The 17,289-nt window shown below is 50.5% G+C and overlaps 8 protein-coding genes across 8 annotated transcripts; 2 read left to right on the top strand and 6 right to left on the bottom strand.

Moving 5' to 3' along the window:
• Positions 1-109: 109 nt before the first annotated feature.
• On the bottom strand, positions 110-2,210 carry CTAM01_12350 (major facilitator superfamily transporter; the record flags this gene model as incomplete). Its single annotated transcript, XM_060528356.1, has 5 exons — positions 110-698; positions 930-1,283; positions 1,360-1,579; positions 1,654-1,849; positions 1,944-2,210. The coding sequence occupies 5 exons, from the start codon at positions 2,208-2,210 to the stop codon at positions 110-112; spliced, it is 1,626 nt and encodes a 541-aa protein (XP_060376991.1).
• A 1,835-nt stretch (positions 2,211-4,045) lies between these two features.
• Positions 4,046-4,979, top strand: CTAM01_12349 (uncharacterized protein; the record flags this gene model as incomplete). The annotated part of the gene is made up of 3 exons (XM_060528355.1): positions 4,046-4,081; positions 4,165-4,558; positions 4,675-4,979. 3 exons carry the CDS (start codon positions 4,046-4,048, stop codon positions 4,977-4,979), a joined length of 735 nt encoding a protein of 244 aa, XP_060376990.1.
• Positions 4,980-5,277: 298 nt separating this feature from the next.
• On the bottom strand, positions 5,278-7,114 carry CTAM01_12348 (uncharacterized protein; the record flags this gene model as incomplete). The annotated part of the gene is made up of 3 exons (XM_060528354.1): positions 5,278-5,625; positions 5,697-6,821; positions 6,899-7,114. 3 exons carry the CDS (start codon positions 7,112-7,114, stop codon positions 5,278-5,280), a joined length of 1,689 nt encoding a protein of 562 aa, XP_060376989.1.
• A 501-nt stretch (positions 7,115-7,615) lies between these two features.
• Positions 7,616-9,521, top strand: CTAM01_12347 (P450 monooxygenase; the record flags this gene model as incomplete). The annotated part of the gene is made up of 5 exons (XM_060528353.1): positions 7,616-7,843; positions 7,919-8,032; positions 8,126-8,225; positions 8,302-9,027; positions 9,106-9,521. 5 exons carry the CDS (start codon positions 7,616-7,618, stop codon positions 9,519-9,521), a joined length of 1,584 nt encoding a protein of 527 aa, XP_060376988.1.
• A 1,585-nt stretch (positions 9,522-11,106) lies between these two features.
• On the bottom strand, positions 11,107-11,814 carry CTAM01_12346 (uncharacterized protein; the record flags this gene model as incomplete). Its single annotated transcript, XM_060528352.1, has 1 exon — positions 11,107-11,814. The coding sequence occupies one exon, from the start codon at positions 11,812-11,814 to the stop codon at positions 11,107-11,109; it is 708 nt and encodes a 235-aa protein (XP_060376987.1).
• An 850-nt stretch (positions 11,815-12,664) lies between these two features.
• On the bottom strand, positions 12,665-13,033 carry CTAM01_12345 (uncharacterized protein; the record flags this gene model as incomplete). Its single annotated transcript, XM_060528351.1, has 1 exon — positions 12,665-13,033. A coding segment is annotated over one exon (369 nt), but the record flags the coding sequence as incomplete, so codon positions are not given.
• Positions 13,034-13,888: 855 nt separating this feature from the next.
• CTAM01_12344 (uncharacterized protein) lies at positions 13,889-14,831 on the bottom strand (the record flags this gene model as incomplete). The annotated part of the gene is made up of 2 exons (XM_060528350.1): positions 13,889-14,559; positions 14,660-14,831. The coding sequence occupies 2 exons, from the start codon at positions 14,829-14,831 to the stop codon at positions 13,889-13,891; spliced, it is 843 nt and encodes a 280-aa protein (XP_060376985.1).
• An 830-nt stretch (positions 14,832-15,661) lies between these two features.
• Positions 15,662-16,680, bottom strand: CTAM01_12343 (uncharacterized protein; the record flags this gene model as incomplete). Its single annotated transcript, XM_060528349.1, has 2 exons — positions 15,662-15,691; positions 15,769-16,680. The coding sequence occupies 2 exons, from the start codon at positions 16,678-16,680 to the stop codon at positions 15,662-15,664; spliced, it is 942 nt and encodes a 313-aa protein (XP_060376984.1).
• Between the last annotated feature and the right edge of the window lie 609 nt (positions 16,681-17,289).

Raw genomic sequence — 17,289 nt, 5'->3', positions numbered from 1 at the left:
GTCTCCCGCTGTTAGCTTCCCATGTGTGTAAGTCTTCGTCCTTGAGGGGGGCATTTCTGCTGCCAGGGGCCCGTCTCTGGACTTGAAAAATCCAGACACCAACCAGAAATCAAGATCGCGCGTCGGCCTTATCGGTCGTCGGCTTCTCATCCCAGCTCTTGGGGGGCGTCTTGGGGAGCTTCATGTAGGCTCCCAGCAGGGGTAAAAACACGGCGACGGCGGCGCCAGCGATGCTCATGGCCCAAGCATTGTGCAGACCGCGCATGTACGCCCTCAGCACGCCAGTCAGTGCATCACCCGACAAGACATTCTTCAAGTCGTACGCGCCAATGCTGAGGACCTCGGCCGGAGAAACCATCGGTGCCAGCTCGGGCAAGCTGCTGATGAGGCCGTTGTTGAAGATGGCTTGCGCCATGCCGATGCCAAAGGTGCCTCCAATGAACTGGAAGAAGAGCACGTCCGACATGGCCATGCTGTTGTCTTGCTTCGGGGTGATGGCGTTGGCGATGATGACGGGCGGCTGCATTGCCAGACCCGTACCGACGCCGGCCACAAACTGGAAGCCGATCCATTGCGCGCTGGTGGAGTCGATGTCTAGCATGTAAATGAGGCCGGCTCCAATGGCGGCGAGCGATGCGCCGGTCATTAGCCACGGCTGGTACCATCCGACTAGCACGATACCTGGGGCGGAGAAGAGACTGAACAGCGCTGTTGAAGACGATGCGGTCAGCTTCTTGTCATCAACGATGGTGATCACTTGAACTTACTCATCGGTAGAATAGTTGGCAGTAATCGGATACCACTCTGCAAGGGGGAGACTCCGTTGACGGCCTGGAAGTAGATTGGAAGATTGTAGGCCAAGGGGAAGAAGGAGAAGTTGATCCAGAGAATAGGTTAACCAAATTCTACCCGAGAGAGAGGAGCCTTACATGGAAACGAAGACCGCGCAGGCCGCGATAGTCCTCCGCTTCATGAGACGGCCAACAAGCAGGGCACGGTCACCCTGGTACCATTCGAGAACAATGAAGACTATGACGAGGACACCGAAGGCGACCAGCAGACCGATAACTGTACCCGAGTTCCAGGCCTTGGTGACACCACCGTATTCAATGGCGAGAATGAAGCACGTCAGCCCGCCGAGAACGACAGCGACGCCCGGCAGGTCTAAAGTATAGATGAAGTCCTTCCAGCCAATGGGCTCGATTTTGTGGTGAGCAGGTGGCTTGTAGAAGAAAGCCAGGAAGAGAATAGAGGGCGCGCCGACGATGAGGTTGATGTAAAAGCTGAGGAAACGCCAGGTCAGTCCCGGTGCGCCGTAACTTCACGGTAATATGGAGCTGCAATGCTGCAGACACTCACCACCAACGCCAAGTAAGACGGTCCGTGAATGCACCACCAAGAAGGGGGCCGACGACACTAGCAACACTGAAGATACCGCTAAGAAGGCCCAAAAATGCAGGGACAAGCTTCTGGACGACAGAGACGGATACAATGAGGTAGACTCCGCTGGTCATGCCAGCACCTCCAAAGCCTTGGATGGCGCGACCGACGATGAGGGTAGTGCTATTCTGAGCCACACCTGTAATATAAAGGCCAAATCAGCCACTGAACAAGGAACCGACCATTGGAAATTTGGTATGCTAGTCCACTCACCACAGATCAAGCTCCCAAGCTCAAAGACGACCACGGCGGACAAGAAGACCCATTTGATGCTGGCATGCTTGAAGGCCTTGCCCCAGAGAGAAACGAAGCCGGCGAGGGTAAGGAGGAAACCGGAGCCATACCATCCGACCTGATCAAGACTTTGGAATTCGCGAGTGATTTTGGGAATGGCAGTGGCGATAATACTCTGTTGGCATACGGTGTTAGTAAGGTAAGATAGTTGCAAAGGTGACATAAGAGAGCAATAGGGGGGGGGGGGGGGAAGCAAGCAGAAGACTGACCATGTCTAAGGCGACAAGAAATTGGCATAGTAAGAGGGAAGTCATCAGAATGAAAAGCTTCAAGCCGGTGGCGTAGTCGCCCTCTTCTGCTTTATCGTCATCGCCGTCGGCGCTCCCAGTTCCTTTCTCGCTATCGACTGGTGCTGTGGGCCCAGGGGCTGCATCGTGACTGTGGCCGAGGGTTGCTTCGGTCTTGTTCTCGTAAGAGCGCGTCAGCTCGACGCTAGGTTGTGAGCGTGGCTGGTCCTCTGGAGTCGCGGTGGCCATTGTGACGGTGGTTTGTTGCTGTTCCTCCGGCAATTGGTGTGATCTTGTCTGCTGTGATGGTGGTAATGATGGCTTTTTATTCAAGGGCGACTAACAGAGATAGCTCCAGTATTGTCTGCTTGCCTCCTCGCAGAGCATCGAATGATTTGTGCAACGGATGCTTTCTGAATACGAAACCACTAGAAAGGGAGATGAGAGGTGATTTTCTTGGTTTTTTGAAGGAGAAAAAAAAGACACTTCGACGTGCCCGTGACTTGCACCATCTGGCCATGGTGAAATTGCTGAATATCCCAAACGGTACGTACCTCGCGATAGGGTGAAGAGTGAATCGGATTGTTTGCTTGCCGACTTGCCCAGATTTGTAATGTGGACCAGACCGGTGCAAAATTACGCCGGCTCTCAAATGGGCGGTACAGCGTGCCCTGCAGTCGAGTGATGAGGGTGCGGCGCAAACGCATTCTTGTCATTGGATCATTCGGAAACACCATACTTCATCACACTTCACACCCCCCCCAGTCGGGAATAATTGTCCCACCCTTACCTAAGTCATTCCAGACTCGTTTGAGACTTTTGTGAATTTGGGGTTGTACCCATTCCTCCGCCATCTGTAAGCCGTCAATGGCAATCGTCAAGCTGTCAAATGAAGAGTGCCGGTATGGTCAACGACCAATTTGGGACGGGGCTTGCTATCATTGCCCATTGCCCAATCCCAGCATCTCAATCGGACGCCATTCTAGCTGATATCCTGCACACCTTACCTTGGACAGGTTCTCAAGTACTTGATATCATGCGTACAATCTTTTTTCTTTGCTTCTGTGTTTTTCTTTCGTGCCCCTTCTCGATCCGCACCTCCCCTGATTTATGGTCCACTGTAGGAAGGTTTCAATGAGGTTCTATCTTACCAAAAGTGGCATCATTTTGGAGCAAAGGACGGGGTGGAGGAGAGGAAGGCACAGCAAAGTGGGCTCGGGTCAATACCTTCCAACCATACATGAGGATCTCGTTGCCACCACATACCAATACCGGTAGGCACTCATCCTATGTCACACGCATCAGGAGGTGCACCTTGGATGGAAAGGTCAATGTCCAAACTCCGTCTCCGCGGTGAAAAGCAGGAAGGACAAGCCTCTCGTTTACCCGTTTGGGCCTGGATGCCGTCGGGGACTCCAAAGCAGGTAGCCACTTTGTTGTAGATACCTACCTTACCACGTGCTTGCATCTTCATTCATGCTGGTGGAGGTACCTTTCTCTACGTACCCCAGGAAACCCCCCGGGAACGGGAAGCAAGTGGGGTTAATGCGGTACCTAGGCACGTGCTTAGGTAAGGTGTGCCGCTGGCTAGGTACCGCTGTACCGCGCAATGGTACGGAGTACCTTAGTGATGAGTGTGGACGGTAGTGGAAGTCCATTCGCGAAGCGGCCAATCAGATACCCACTTAGCCTGAGGGAGGAACGGTGCGCTACCTTAGCTCAACGGCGGGCTACTGCCTGCATCCATCCCGAGGCCACCCTGGTTGCGCCTACCTTATCCGCTGTCTTGCGTGCTTGCCAGGATGGGGTCCTTTGGAGACTTTTGTCACCTTTGTGATGGAAGGTCTGAATCACAATGGTTCCATCGAGGCTGCGCTGCCATGTACGTGCTCGATACGCTCACTTGATAACACCCTCTGTCCGAACTTAGCCACTTCGCAAGCATTTATCTGGGTGTTTTCTTGATATTACCTACCGGTTCTTTGGGTATGCCAATTGGCCGAGTCACCGTCTTCCATTCGTCTTCCTCTTCCATGAGTGTTACTCAATTCGACTCCCTCATGGTCATATGACATACCGTCCCGATGGCACACAGCAGCATCTTCGACTACAGTTCCGAGGTGACCAAAGCACCAATCTATCATCTTTTATCTGGGAGAGGTTTTACAGACTTTCTTGCTGACTTCTTGCTCCAAACCATCAGGGGTCCCCTGGGCCGCAATCTCACGCGTCAATATCATCGTCGTACGAGTCTAGCGACTGGCATGAGTACGAACAAAACCAAGCACAAGCAATCCCCTCTACGTCGGCATCAGCGTCGACGTCCAAGTGTAGTTGTGCCCGAAAAGCATCCAGACTGCTCAAGAAAATCCCAAAGGAGGGTATCGTCTCGTTCGACGCCGTCATGCAGCTTCATCACTCCGTTGTCGAACAATGGCGCCAGGCCACACGCTGTCGCCATTGCAACAATGACAATACCAACAATGCCAACGTCACCTGTGCCTTGACTACAGCCTCCGAGAAGCTCCTATCTCTCTTCGAGGCCACTACATACGCCTACACAGACATCGACTACTTCTCACAGACATCGCCGGATCGTAAGTTCAACATCTATAGTCTCGGCGTTGCTATTATGATCTATCTATACTCTTGTCTCCGTCGCCCCAAATCCTCGGCCTCGGCCTGTATAGCAAACTGACGAACGGCACGGCAGGCCTCGGCAGCGCCCATCTGTTTTCACTCAAGCTACCCGCTACTACTGTCACCTGTACCCGGACGCAGATGACCCTCGGAGGCTTTCTTCTACAGGACGATGAGGCAAATATTCTCGCCTCTCAAATTATTTACAAGAGTCTAGTGACCCACCACAGTCTGCTCCAGGACTTCCAATCTACCCAGGCTCTCAGCGACAGCGACCAGTCCTTCATCAACGATGGGGGAGGCCTCCAGCGTATCATTGACAGGCTTTTGAGACTTTTGGGTCGCTTGCAATGGGAACAGGACACCATAGAACGCTGAGGTTGAGGAACGGCTGTAGCTGCCGTCAGGTGCCTTTGGGACTTATTCACCTTAGATTGGATACGTCTATGTCTCGGAAACCCGTGTGCCTGACTTTTGTCAAAGTCATTAGATAGGCCGTCTCCAGCTCCAGCAAGAAATGCCATGAGCGAGTGTACATTACACAGCACTTCCCAGTCAGCTACATGACTGAGCAGAGTAATTGCTCTGTCCTATCTAAATTTAGATCTCGGTAGATATATACGCCTCTTTCCTTGATCCATCTTCTAGTCAGTCGCCAAGTGCTCCTTCAACACTCTCAGTGTTGTAATCTAGGCCGGAATCTCAAGTTTAGAGGCTGTTTCTCCCAAACGCTCCATACGTGCTTATCGGTGTACCATTGCTCCTGGCCCTCGACCAACTCAAAGTCCAACCGGTATAGGATTCTGCAGATCATCAGCCGCATCTCTGAGTACGCCAGGTTCTTGCCGGCGCAGTCTCGAGGCCCGTAACTAAAGGGCTTGAAAGCAGCCTTGTTGTCGTATTCAAACCTCGGATCGTACAGAGGATGCGCCTTGGGGAGCCAGCGCTGCGGACACCAGCTCTCTGCGTCAATGAAGTTACCCTTGTTTCGCATGGTCGCCACTTGGTTCACGTGGAGGAGCGTCTAGCGATGATTCATGTCAGTCTCATGATTGGTGCAGAGGCAATGGTATAAAGCGATTAGGAGGAACTCACACCGCGAGGGACCCATTTGTCTTCAAACATGGCTCCAGGAGACTGACGAGGTGGCGTCTCGACGACAGTGGGGAAACAACGCAGTGTCTCATCTATACTTGCCCTTAGGTATGGTAGATGCTGCGTGTTGACTAGGTTGATGTCCGATTCGGACTTGTACGCAGACCGAATCTCTTCGATCAACGGTTCCAGTGCCGCTGGTGACATGCCGGCAAAGAAGAAAAAGCCGCTCACAGCCGACGCTGTCGTCTCGCTGCCGGCACCGATCAGCAACCCGCTGTTCATCATGATTTCCTGCTCCGAGAAGCCCGGCTTTCCATCGCGCGTCTCCCGCATCATGTACGTCATGAAATCGCGCCGGCCGTCTTTGGGCTCGGCGCCCATAGCCATTCGCGCTTTCACCTTCGAGTCGCCCAGCTTCATGTTCTCCATCATGGTCGAGATGGCGGTCCAGATCTCACGCCAGCCCACAAATATCAGGAAGAACGGTGTGAGGTGCGGCTTCGCCAGGATCATTCGGCTATACGCAAAGCCACGGATGGCCCTGAAGAAGCCCGAAACATACGGGTGAAAGCTGCTGTCATCGAGGTTGTGGAATGACTCGGCGAAGGTCAGATCTCCAATGACATCAAACGTGGTGTAGTTGAGCCAGGTCACAATGTCCACGGCACCCGACGCTCGCTCTAGGTGATCGACTAGCTTCTCGACGTAACGACCGATGATGCCCTCCTGCTCCTTGAGCGCAGCGTCACTGAAAGCGTGGTTCAGCTGGCGTCGCATACGGCGATGCTCGTCCCGCGGCGCGGCAACAATTGTCTTGTAGTCGCCTGGAAACAGCTGGTTTGGCACTTTGGCGAACTCATCCATGCCGTGTACCGTGGCGTTGAGTGAGAAGACCTGCGTCCAGGCGATGCTGCCGTCCACCATCAGGCGGTCCGGCCCGAGGCGCACAATGTTGCCGAACTTCCGTTGAAGACCCGGAGCCTCACGAGTGTAGGTGCCCCTGACGTTGGTCCGCCACAGCCAGAAGAGATCCGACGCTCCCCACCACTTGGGGCCTGGATATCTGGAAAGAGGATGGAACCATAGCCGGTAGATGGTCACAACAACCCGGTGTATGACGATCTACGTGAGCGAGGGTGTCAGCAAGGCCACACCACCATAGATGCAATTGTGCCACACCACCGATAAAACAAAAGAACTTTGGTACTCATCCACCCACCAGAAATACCAGCACCCCCAACACAAGTTGAATTTGGCCTGTCGGCGTGTGTTGAAGTGGCGCGAAAAGGCTCGCCCATGTCTTGGAAAGGATCATTGTCTACCGTCGATAAGGGATCACAATTACGCAGGCTGTAAGCATAAGCACACCAACGGCAGAAACGGCACTGGCCGGCTTGTTGCCGCCCCTTGAACATTGGTCTCGGGTTTTTATACGGACTGTTCCCCTTTTGAACCCTTCTTTCGAACAAGGTACGGCACCGGCGCCACTCCCGCGGCGTGCATGATCCTTCCAATCATGTCATCAGGTTCCCGTCCCCTTTTGGAGTATTTCAAAGGTGAGACACTGCATTTGTACAATTCATCCGAAGCCGACGGCTAAACTCATGTGATTTGCGTCTTACCGGTATCAAATCTCGCATGTACCTATCTGGCGAGCGTACATGCATGTCGTATCCAAAGCCAATGATAAAAGACCCGACACATGCTGACCACAATGTGACATCGGCTGCTTTGGTTCGATTTGTAACTCGGCCTAATCCATCAAGACGCCAAGACATTGGAAACAATGTCTTGAGTTTCATTTTCTTGTTGTAAGCTTTTAAGCGGGCTCTGTTAGCCTTTTGGACGGATAGACGTAATGCAGGCCAGAAAGGTGTTTTACTCTCGAATCACGTTGTACCGAAGTCCGATTGCCCATGATGGAGATCGCATTAGACCTGCTTGCGCAAGCCCGCGGCAACAATTACGTGACCGTTACCGTCGCTGTATTGTCTCTGGTTGTCTTCTTCTACTTCAACTACAGCACTCAGCCGTTCCGAGGTATTCCCTATGTCGGGGGTCCAAAGTGGGACATTCTCAATATCAAGGCACAATATCGTTTCGTGACGGACTGTAAGAATCTCATCAAAGAGGGTCTTCAGAAGGTGAGGAATGGTTCATTTCATACTTAAGTCCTTGGAAGGGGAATTTTTATGGCTAACAGCGTCGCGTTCATGTAGTACAATGGACCTTTCCAGGTCATTGGCTACGTGCCCATCACCGTCTTGCCCCCGAGATATGTCCCTCTTATCAAGGACCACCCGAACCTGGACTTCGGAAAGTCTGCCGAAAGAGTATGTCTTGAGTTTCTTACGCTGTTTTGATTCTCGTTGGATTCACATGCATGACATGTATAATGTTTTTCGGGATCTAACCAATGAACGTAGAGGCTATTTGGGCAATACCCAGGCCTAGACTGGGCGCACAAGATCAATGAGGACCGTATCTTCCAGGAATCTCTGAGAATTAACATGACACAATATCTCAGTGGGTATTTTCCATGATGATGCCATCTTTCCTCTCTTACTAGTCATTAATTTGTTGCGCTTTATCCAAATCTTAGGCGAGGCCACACCCCTCTTAGCGGAAGAAGCACGCGAAATCCTCAGCGAGTTTTTCCCACAGACAACCGGTAAGCTCGATCCGTTTTCCGCTATTCCTTGGCTGTGGCTAAACCCATCATCAGAATGGACCTCATACACCTTTGGCAAAGACGCCGCAGAAATGGGCGTGCGCCTCTCAACTCTCGTCTTCCTGGGCAAGAGATTCACAAAAAACAAGGAGTGGCTCTACATCTGCACGCAATACCCGCAAGGCATCTTCGGCGCCATCGGCGGGCTGCTCTCCACGCCCAAATTTCTCCGCCCCGTTCTCTACCGCTTCCTGCCCCAGATCATTGCCCTCAAAAAGTACGGCGAGGTCGCGAGGACGCTTATCCTCCCTGAGATTGAGGAGCGCCGGCGGCTGCGTGATGCCGGCGCTGATGTCAAGTTCAATGACGCGCTGGAGTGGTATTACAAAAACTCGTCTAAGCGTGGTAAGGAAGAGGACTTTGATGCCGTGAGCGCCATGATTTCGCTTGCGTTTGCGTCCACGCATACGACTGTCGATTTGCTGTGTAATGTTCTGTATGACCTAGCGGCTCACCCTGAGTGCATCGGTCCGATGAGGGAGGAGATTGACAAGGTTCTCGCCGAGGACGGGGGCTGGAAGAAGACGACGTTGTATAAGATGAGGTTGATGGACAGTTTCTTGAAGGAGACGCAACGCATGAACCCTGTTCAGCTGAGTACGAACTCCCCCAAAAAGCAGCTCGGTAGATTCGCCAGACAAAACACTCGATTAACTGACACATGATCCCACGTAGCCGCGATGAACCGCTACGTCAAACAAACAACCATTCTCTCGGACGGCACCCGCCTACCCAAGGGCTCGCTCCTCGCCGTCTCGCTCGAAGGGCTCCGCGACGCCTCGCAATTCGCGGATCCGGATGTCTTTGACGGCTTCCGCTTCGCGCGCAAGAGACAGGAGCCAGGCCAGGAGAACCAGTGGCAGTTCACGTCAACGCGCAACGAATTTCCATCGTTCGGGCACGGGCAGTGGTCCTGTCCCGGTAGGTTCCTGGTTGCCAACGAGCTCAAGATCTTTTTGGCGGAGCTGCTGTTGCGGTATGATATCGGATACCCGGCGGGCGTGACGCGGCCGCCGTGTACGTGGTTTGCTACGGAGAGTCAGGTGAATATGGATACGCCGCTGATGTTTAAGTTGAGGGAGAAGGCGTGATGGCTTTCTGGATGCAATGAAGATTATGATGAGCTTCCACGAGCCCCCTTTGTACACGGCTGCGTATCGATGGATGCAGGGTTTGGGTTTTCTTTGGTCATATATGCGGAGTCATATGTTGCTGAACCAAAGTTTATGTAGGATGAAGCACCGAAACAACAATGAATAAAGTGAACACACATAATTCTGTACTTTCTAAAATATCATGATGGCTTCAGCTAGCCGGGGCCTTACCGCAAGCCACGTAACCTTGGTTCCGTAATTAACAAGGTCTTTACTCCCTCACGCCTCCTATCTCGGGGCGAATTCGTACTCATTTCTCACTTTTAATAAATGACCTTTCCCTATATTCTGCGCCGATCTCCCTATTACATATCATGCTAGGAGTCAGCGACCCAGCGTGGGGCGATGATTGCGATCCCTGTTCCAGATTGGCCGTTTCTTGGGCTATTCCAAGTGATGCGTCAAATATATGCAAAGTAGGTGTCCGTGAGCTCATTATATTCGACTTTTTCTATACTATCACTTAACCATGACTCTACTAGACTTGTTCAAGCAGCGCAAAATTGCTGACTTCGATTCCTGTGATATGACCATCGCGGTTGAGCTGATGGGTCAACGACATACGCACGAGAGGGCCAGTGCCTCTTGAAACCAGACCGAGTCGCCCGTTGAGATTCTCCGTCCTAAAATCTCCAAGCCCTCTGAATTGGACGTGATAATTCGCATGAACCTGCTTTCCTGATTGTTCGATAGTGATGTCTTGGGGAATTAGCTAAAAATATATAACATATTATACATATTATATTATCCGAATTTCCTATGCCGGTCTTAAGTGGAGTCTCTTAGTCGAGGTAGAGCGTCTACTCGCTATTGGATACAAAACTTAATATTCTCTATCCACAATAAGTATAATACAGTCCCCGTCAATCTGCCTCATCTTCCCCGAGCATAACCACTCTGAACTTTGCGGCTGGTATCCGGACTCGTCTAAAACATCGAAAAATATTAAGTGTCCCCGTAAACCGTAATTGATCGTCCCATATCTAGGGAGACCGCTATAATAGACGTATTTAGCTTGCATAGGCTAACAATGAAGTAAGATAGTGTAGTGGACTAGAGCTCCCTATGATTGTAACAGTTACTAACAGTGGTTACTCTTTGGGCTATTGTATCTTCTCCTAATAGAATATACAGAACATCGAGTTACCGCGGGTTACTGAGGCCAGAACATAACCGAGTAATTTACCGTCGTCCTAGATTCTGGTAGAGCCTCGAGTATCGGCAGGGTTCTTTGCCATCCCACATGGTCGATGCAAATATAGTTTCATGGATAATCAGTCATAGCTGAGGAATATTATATGTCATCTAGCTCGGAAGGCCGAAATGCGTGCGAAACGGACGATCTCATCCTAGATTATGCATCCACGCCGTGATGGCGACTTGATTGAATATCCCGCTTGATTTCTCTTCTCCCTTCATACCTTCCTCGCCGCCCTCTCACTTCTCATCCCTTATCGTCTCCTTCAAACCTTCAGCAAGCATGTTGAAAATTAGCGCCTCATGCCTCTCCCGTTGCAGGTTGTTACTTCCAGTGCAAGTCGTCCATGCGTTTGTAGTAAGTGATGTCATCCTCTCCCTCTTCCTTTGGCACGTCCGTCTTCTTGCTACAGAGCGGCCGGCACACGCCGATGGCGTTGGTTAGCGCCTTGTCACACTCGTTGTCAGCTCTGTAGTTATGGCAGACATCGCAATTATTGTTCGTCTGACGTTTGCAGTCCTGATTGTTACTGCAGCCGTAGTCGTAGCATGAGTCTCTCGCCGTCAAGCTGTTGTGGTCGTAGGTCACCAACCATTCGCCGGCTGGCTCATGTTCAGGCAGCCTGAGTGCCGGGTTACGTCTGTTGATACCCTTCGCGAATAGCACTCGGGCGTAAGGGGGGTCGAAGACGAACAGCGTCTCGCCTGTGGCAGTGTCTTTGACCTCTGCCGTGGCAGAAAGCTCATCAATGTTGATGACGTGGTTAGCACCACCTGGAACTGTAGCCCACTCGATTTGTTCTTTGATATGCTTCGCAGTATCAGAGTCGAAACGGGTATCAATAAAATACAGGCTGTTTTTGCTGACTGCTGCGACGTAGGGGGTATCAGGCGCTACAATCTGGGGACCGTGCCAGGCATCGACGAATCTTGGCTTGAAGGCACTTTTGTAATATTGCTCTTGGAAGGTTGGCGAGCCTTCACAAGGTCTGAATGGATTTATAAGCATGGCGATGAACAACCCAATGATCATTCTGGTGGAGACTTGGTGAGGTGAATGTGTTTGAGCTTTTTCCGATGAGAGGTCCTCTTTACTTTTCTTTCCTCTGAGAGAAACGGTCTCCTTTTTATGTTCCAGATACTCAGGAAACGAAACACAGTTCAGGTCTTTGCTGTCATTGTTGACATTTCAGAGCGAAGCTGAGAGAAATGCCATGATGTTGGTTCTATCACGGATGCAGGACGCTAGAGCCCAAAATAGAGCACCGGTCAGAACTGGTCTCCTCAAATTCGCCCGGCTACATAGGATTTGTGTTGGGACTGGATTGTCGAGACAAATCAGAAGGTGACTAACCACGAGTGACCAGGGGCCTTTTATCGACTAACAGTCAATACAAGCTTCGGCCACATTCCTACACCCTGGCATAAGCGACGAAAAGGGAAGCTCGATTCAAGTCGAAACCAACAACTGACACCCAACACGAGCTTTCGGATCGAACGGCACAATCATAGTTTCATGAACACTTCCTTTAGCGTTAGGCCACATCCTCCAGTATATGCCTGGATAGCGGGGTTTGGCCAACAGCCGACGCGCTCCGGACCTTGATCCGTAGCGCCCGACTTCGCCAGCGCAAAACTCAGACCAGCTGTCTGCCAATCTCCCACATTGCTCTCCAACCTCAACTACTCTTGGCTGGCATCTCGTGTAGTTCGCGGTTCATTACTAATGTACATGTATGTCTAGGCATTCCTAGTGCCTCCCTCCTTGAGACCTCTTTGCCTTCTTTGCCGGTGCTAAGCCTGTCACTGAAGTATCTGAGGTAGTCTGGCGTTCGTTTGGAGTACCAGACTGGTGATTCTCTTCGGCAGAGGCTGGGATGGAGTCAACATCTGACTGCGAAAGGTGATAATTGCCAAATTCTTGGGAAAGGCCAGTTTCCGGAAGCTCTGGGACATCGAAATCCAAATTTGGACAGCATCTGGTCGATGATTGAGCATATCCTCTTGAAGTGTGTCGGTACCCAAACAGTGTAGACGTTCCTTGTGAATTGATACGCCGTCCACTTTTCCTTGCCATCAAGCTCAGTAAAGTCGAATGTACGGATCGGGTAGCGGCAGTACTTTGTGGTTTTGCCATCTATCACGGGATAGTGACCGTTGATTCTGACAAGTCGATGATCGTGCGAACTGGAGAAGGCAAGAATTTGGCGGTCTATTTCTCTCTCGCGCTTCACAAGCCGAAACAGCTCAACAGGTACCTGAGGTTGTATCTGACCAAGGAGGCACCCAGGTAAGTAAGTTGCTAATATACGGTGAATTGCCGGTTTGTATTATACGACTTTACATAAATATTCAAGCTTGACGAAGACTCTAAGAAGCCGGATAGGCTGACTACACGAATCGAGCACTTGATTTATGAGCACTAGTGGCTTGATAAATATATTAGCGATAGCGAACGGATGGAACTGGAGCACGATAAGTTGTGGTAACAGCTTGTGGAGAAGAAGATTGGTTCTTAGACTTCATGAGACTAAAGAATTTGTGCGGACGAGACCGAAAAAGCTCGCGCCGATAATGAAGGAGCTGTTTGCGTTTGCGGCTGAAGAAGTATCGCGATACAACTCACCGCTCTGTTCGTGAACGTAAATGACCTTGGAAGTCAAGATGCGAAAGAAGGGTCGGCTGAAATCCAGCTGAGTAGCCGCATGCAGTCATGTGAGCGGCCTAGACTCGGCTCTGGCATTTCTCGCAACAGCCCCGGCCCCGACTTTCACGCGGGCCGTAACGGTGGTAACCTTAGATATGAAACAATATCCGCTTGCAGCTTCTGACTACCGAGATATGGTCGATCAGTCCTACAACTGGAGAGTTTGGGCTGGCTGAAGTGTAACAATGGCTCTGGTATCGTACGAGCCACGACTGTTGCAGCAGCTGAACCGCCAGCGATGCTGGCACTCTTCCTAGTCTTGAAGATGGTCAGCCCTTCATGGACAAGTCGGGTTCGTTGCCCGAGGCCGTTGTGCTCACCGGCATAAGACATTGTTCCAGCCGCATGCTATCTATCACTTGAGTTTTATCTGTGCGGATACATCATCCATGTTTTACAGCTAGACTATGTTCCCGAAAGGACCCATCACCACTTGCTCCGAGTTGATACGTTGCGTGTTCTTCCCCAATCCTACTGTATCGTTGAGTTTACCGGGATGAAAGACAGCGAAGGCCACCATGACAGAGAACATCAAGAACGAGTCAAAAATGTACATCATGGCTTCGTGCTGATTGACGAACCCGTACCAACCCTCAGCGAATTCCGTTGCCCTCACCAGATTTCGCACCCAGACAGCAACTACCGAGATGATCAGGGTCCAAACATAACGTCTCCAATGCTGTAAATAAATCGTTTCCCTCTGCGTAGCCCGCTGAAATCGCATGACGAGAGCAAAGTAGACGACCATAACGAAGAGTTGGAAAAGTAGACCGCCCAAGACAACATGGCCTCCAATTTCCATGATCTTTGGGTTTGCAATAACTTGCACAAGTGAACCGCCGATTTGTGTGCAGAAGGCGATGATATCCGTGAGAATGAAGATACTGGTAGGGCTGCACTTCCGCCTTTGATGGCCTAGCAAGGCCTCTTTTAGTCTTCCGAGATTGACGTATATGGTTGCGGAGATGAAGACAGGCGCAACGAGAATGAGCATGAGCTGCAACATGAATGGCTTAGGGGATAAAGGCGCTGAGCCTGCCCAGGCGCGTCCCAAGTGTCCAAATGTGTCACCTATTGAATTCATGTGGTGTTAGGTTCCTGAGAAGTCTAGAAGATGCTACAAAATTGAAAGGAGTAGTAAGAAAAAGAAGGCAAATGTTCCAACACTTACATATTCCTCCGAGTACCATCGGTATGAAGTATTTTGTCTTATATCTACGGATCAACCAAACATGAAAGACTGTGATACCTGCAAAAAGAAACAAGAAAATGACACCTGCAGCTTTTGAAGGCGTGTACGGGTAGAAGAGGACTTTCCCATCTTCGAAATGAACGAGACCCATTCTGGCTGGACCTTGAGGTTGGGGGCCAAGGAGGTCTTTGATAGATGGTGGAAATGTTTCGACACAAATGGAGACTTTTTTGGAGTTGAAGTTACGGAAACAAATCGACACAGTAAAGAATGTGAAAAGAAATTGCAGTCAAAGTAGTTTCGGTAATGTTGCTCATTATGGTAGACGAGTCGCAATATTTAAGCAGCAAGCCAGAACCGTAGGTTCGTACTCAAACACAGGCGCGCCTCAATGGGAGCCAATCGCTGAATTTTCGTATCCTCGTGTACTAATACGGCCCCACCCGGCTTCGTCGCGCTCATGTTCCCACTCGTAGTTTCACTTCGACGGAGCCTTATGATTACATGTACAGCAAAGTTTGATCATGGTGGTGACATGTATCGCGTATGTCTCTGGAGATGCTTGAAATATTGAATTACTAGCGAGTCCTGGAGCTAGCTATCCAACCTCCCTCTAAACGGACTGCAGCCAAAGTATGCAAGATCAGGAACGCGCCGTTGTCAACCGGCTGCAGCCACGTTGGTCTACCTATCAAAACAAGTTTCCGATAGCGTGGAGACGTGAAGCAGGCATCCGGTTATCTTCATCAATACTTGTGCCTTCCTCAATTTTTTATATACATGAAAAGCCTGGACTTAGGTAAGACGTAATCGATATGCAATATCGAGAAATGATTGAGAATCGGTGCGTTACTACTCTAAGTGGCGGTGTATTGCCGCCATTCAGACGGGAGAGTAATATCAATTTTTCCGAGATCGTCCTCAAGTACCAAGAGAGTACTACGTACCGGGTATAAAACCCATGCTGATCATCCTCCACACTTAATATTCATCAGTCCATAGGCTGAATTCCTATCTCATTGCCAGAACGCACGTAGATTATCTGAATAACTTCCATCTACTATTTCAGGCAGGGAAATTTGGCTCACTTTCTCAGGCTCTGAGTCTTGGTAGTCTTGAACCTTGGTCTTTTCAGGAGACATTTCGTTGTGCCACTTCTGTGATCGATGCCGAGCTCTGGCCCGCCATGGAAGGTCCCAGTAATCCTCATCCTTCTTCATAGTCTGATAGCGCTCTTCCAGAGCCTCATCCTCAGTCAGGAAATGTGGGCTTGCGTCAGACGAGGGCGGGGGGTAAAATCTGGCGTCATCAAGAAATACCCATGCCCTTTGTATGGACGTTCTAGTGAGCGTCATATAATTCGGAATAATACGCGAGTGAAAAGTCCGGTACATGCCTGGGCCACTTTCAGAACCCTCCAGTACTCTACCAATCGAATCATAACCTTCTATGAGATAGTGTGACCTCTCCCGTCTGGAGTCATATATTTGATGGAAATTTTCAAACCACTCCTTGAGGCGGTCCCTTCCAGTTTGTCCGGGTTCAGTAGATCGAAGAAGGATTGTGACGAGATCGAGTCCACCATAAGTAAACCATGATGCAATATAATGTCCGCAGCCCATGTCGTGGGCATATGCCTCAGGGTCAACGCATAGGCTATCTGGATAAAGTAGGCCGGGAAGGTGAGAGGATGTAGAACCTTTACTAAGAACAATTTCTGGTAGCCCGGAATCGCTGTACTGGGCAAACATAGCCGCGTCTAGTGTTTTGAGATATTCGTCAACACACAATATTGCCTGTAGGTCCCATGGTTGAAATTTTTGACCGCTGTGTCGATGCAATGACTCTTTGCAGAGTTGTTGGACATTTCTGTCCATCAAAGAATTGAGCTGGTACCGTAGAAAGGCTCGGAGCAGTCGCTTTCTTTCTAGACATGTAAGATTAGCGGCATTGAATCTAGAACAGACGGTTTGACCTTTGAATCTCCACCGGGATTCCATTCGAGATGGGAGGCACAGACACTTCCGCGGGGGGAAGACTGCAGTGGCTTTCGTGAGATAGTCCTCAATGAAAAACCTGAGTCCTTGATGAAGATTACTGATCTTGGTGATCAAGGCCTGGTTTGGGTTTTTGAGAGGCTGATAGACCGGGTTGGTGAATTATTGCGTCGCCCAAGAGAGGCAATGCTGGCGGGCTAAAGCTTTGAAGTTAGCAGCAGACCGTGAAGGAAAGAGGATAATTGCCATGGCGTTCCATCATGCCATCATGAAATTCGGAGGCTAGTAGCTTCTGAGTGATATATCCTTTTGACCCAGTAAATTGCCCAAGCATGATAGGTGAGGCTTGGGTCGGCTGCAAAATTGTACGTGGGCGCTGAGTTTCCGGTGGGTAGTTGAACCAACAATAAAAAAAACTCACGGCCACAAATTGTACCCTGATTTCGGATGGCTGGCAGGGTTGCTCAAGCGCAAAAAAGGGATAAGATCCATAGCGATAAACACGTAAAGTCGTGGGAAAGAGGCAGGCCGTTGACTCTGAGTTCGACAATCTCGTCAATCACAAAGTCTCCGGCAAGCCCCAAGATGCCGCATCAGACGCGAGGATTTATC

The sequence above is a fragment of the Colletotrichum tamarilloi genome, assembly GCF_030869305.1.
Source record: "Colletotrichum tamarilloi strain Tom-12 chromosome Unknown Scaffold_75.1, whole genome shotgun sequence".
Classification (NCBI taxonomy): domain Eukaryota; kingdom Fungi; phylum Ascomycota; class Sordariomycetes; order Glomerellales; family Glomerellaceae; genus Colletotrichum; species Colletotrichum tamarilloi.
Note: the sequence above shows the minus strand (reverse complement) of the source record. Positions and strands in the feature narration are given on the sequence as shown.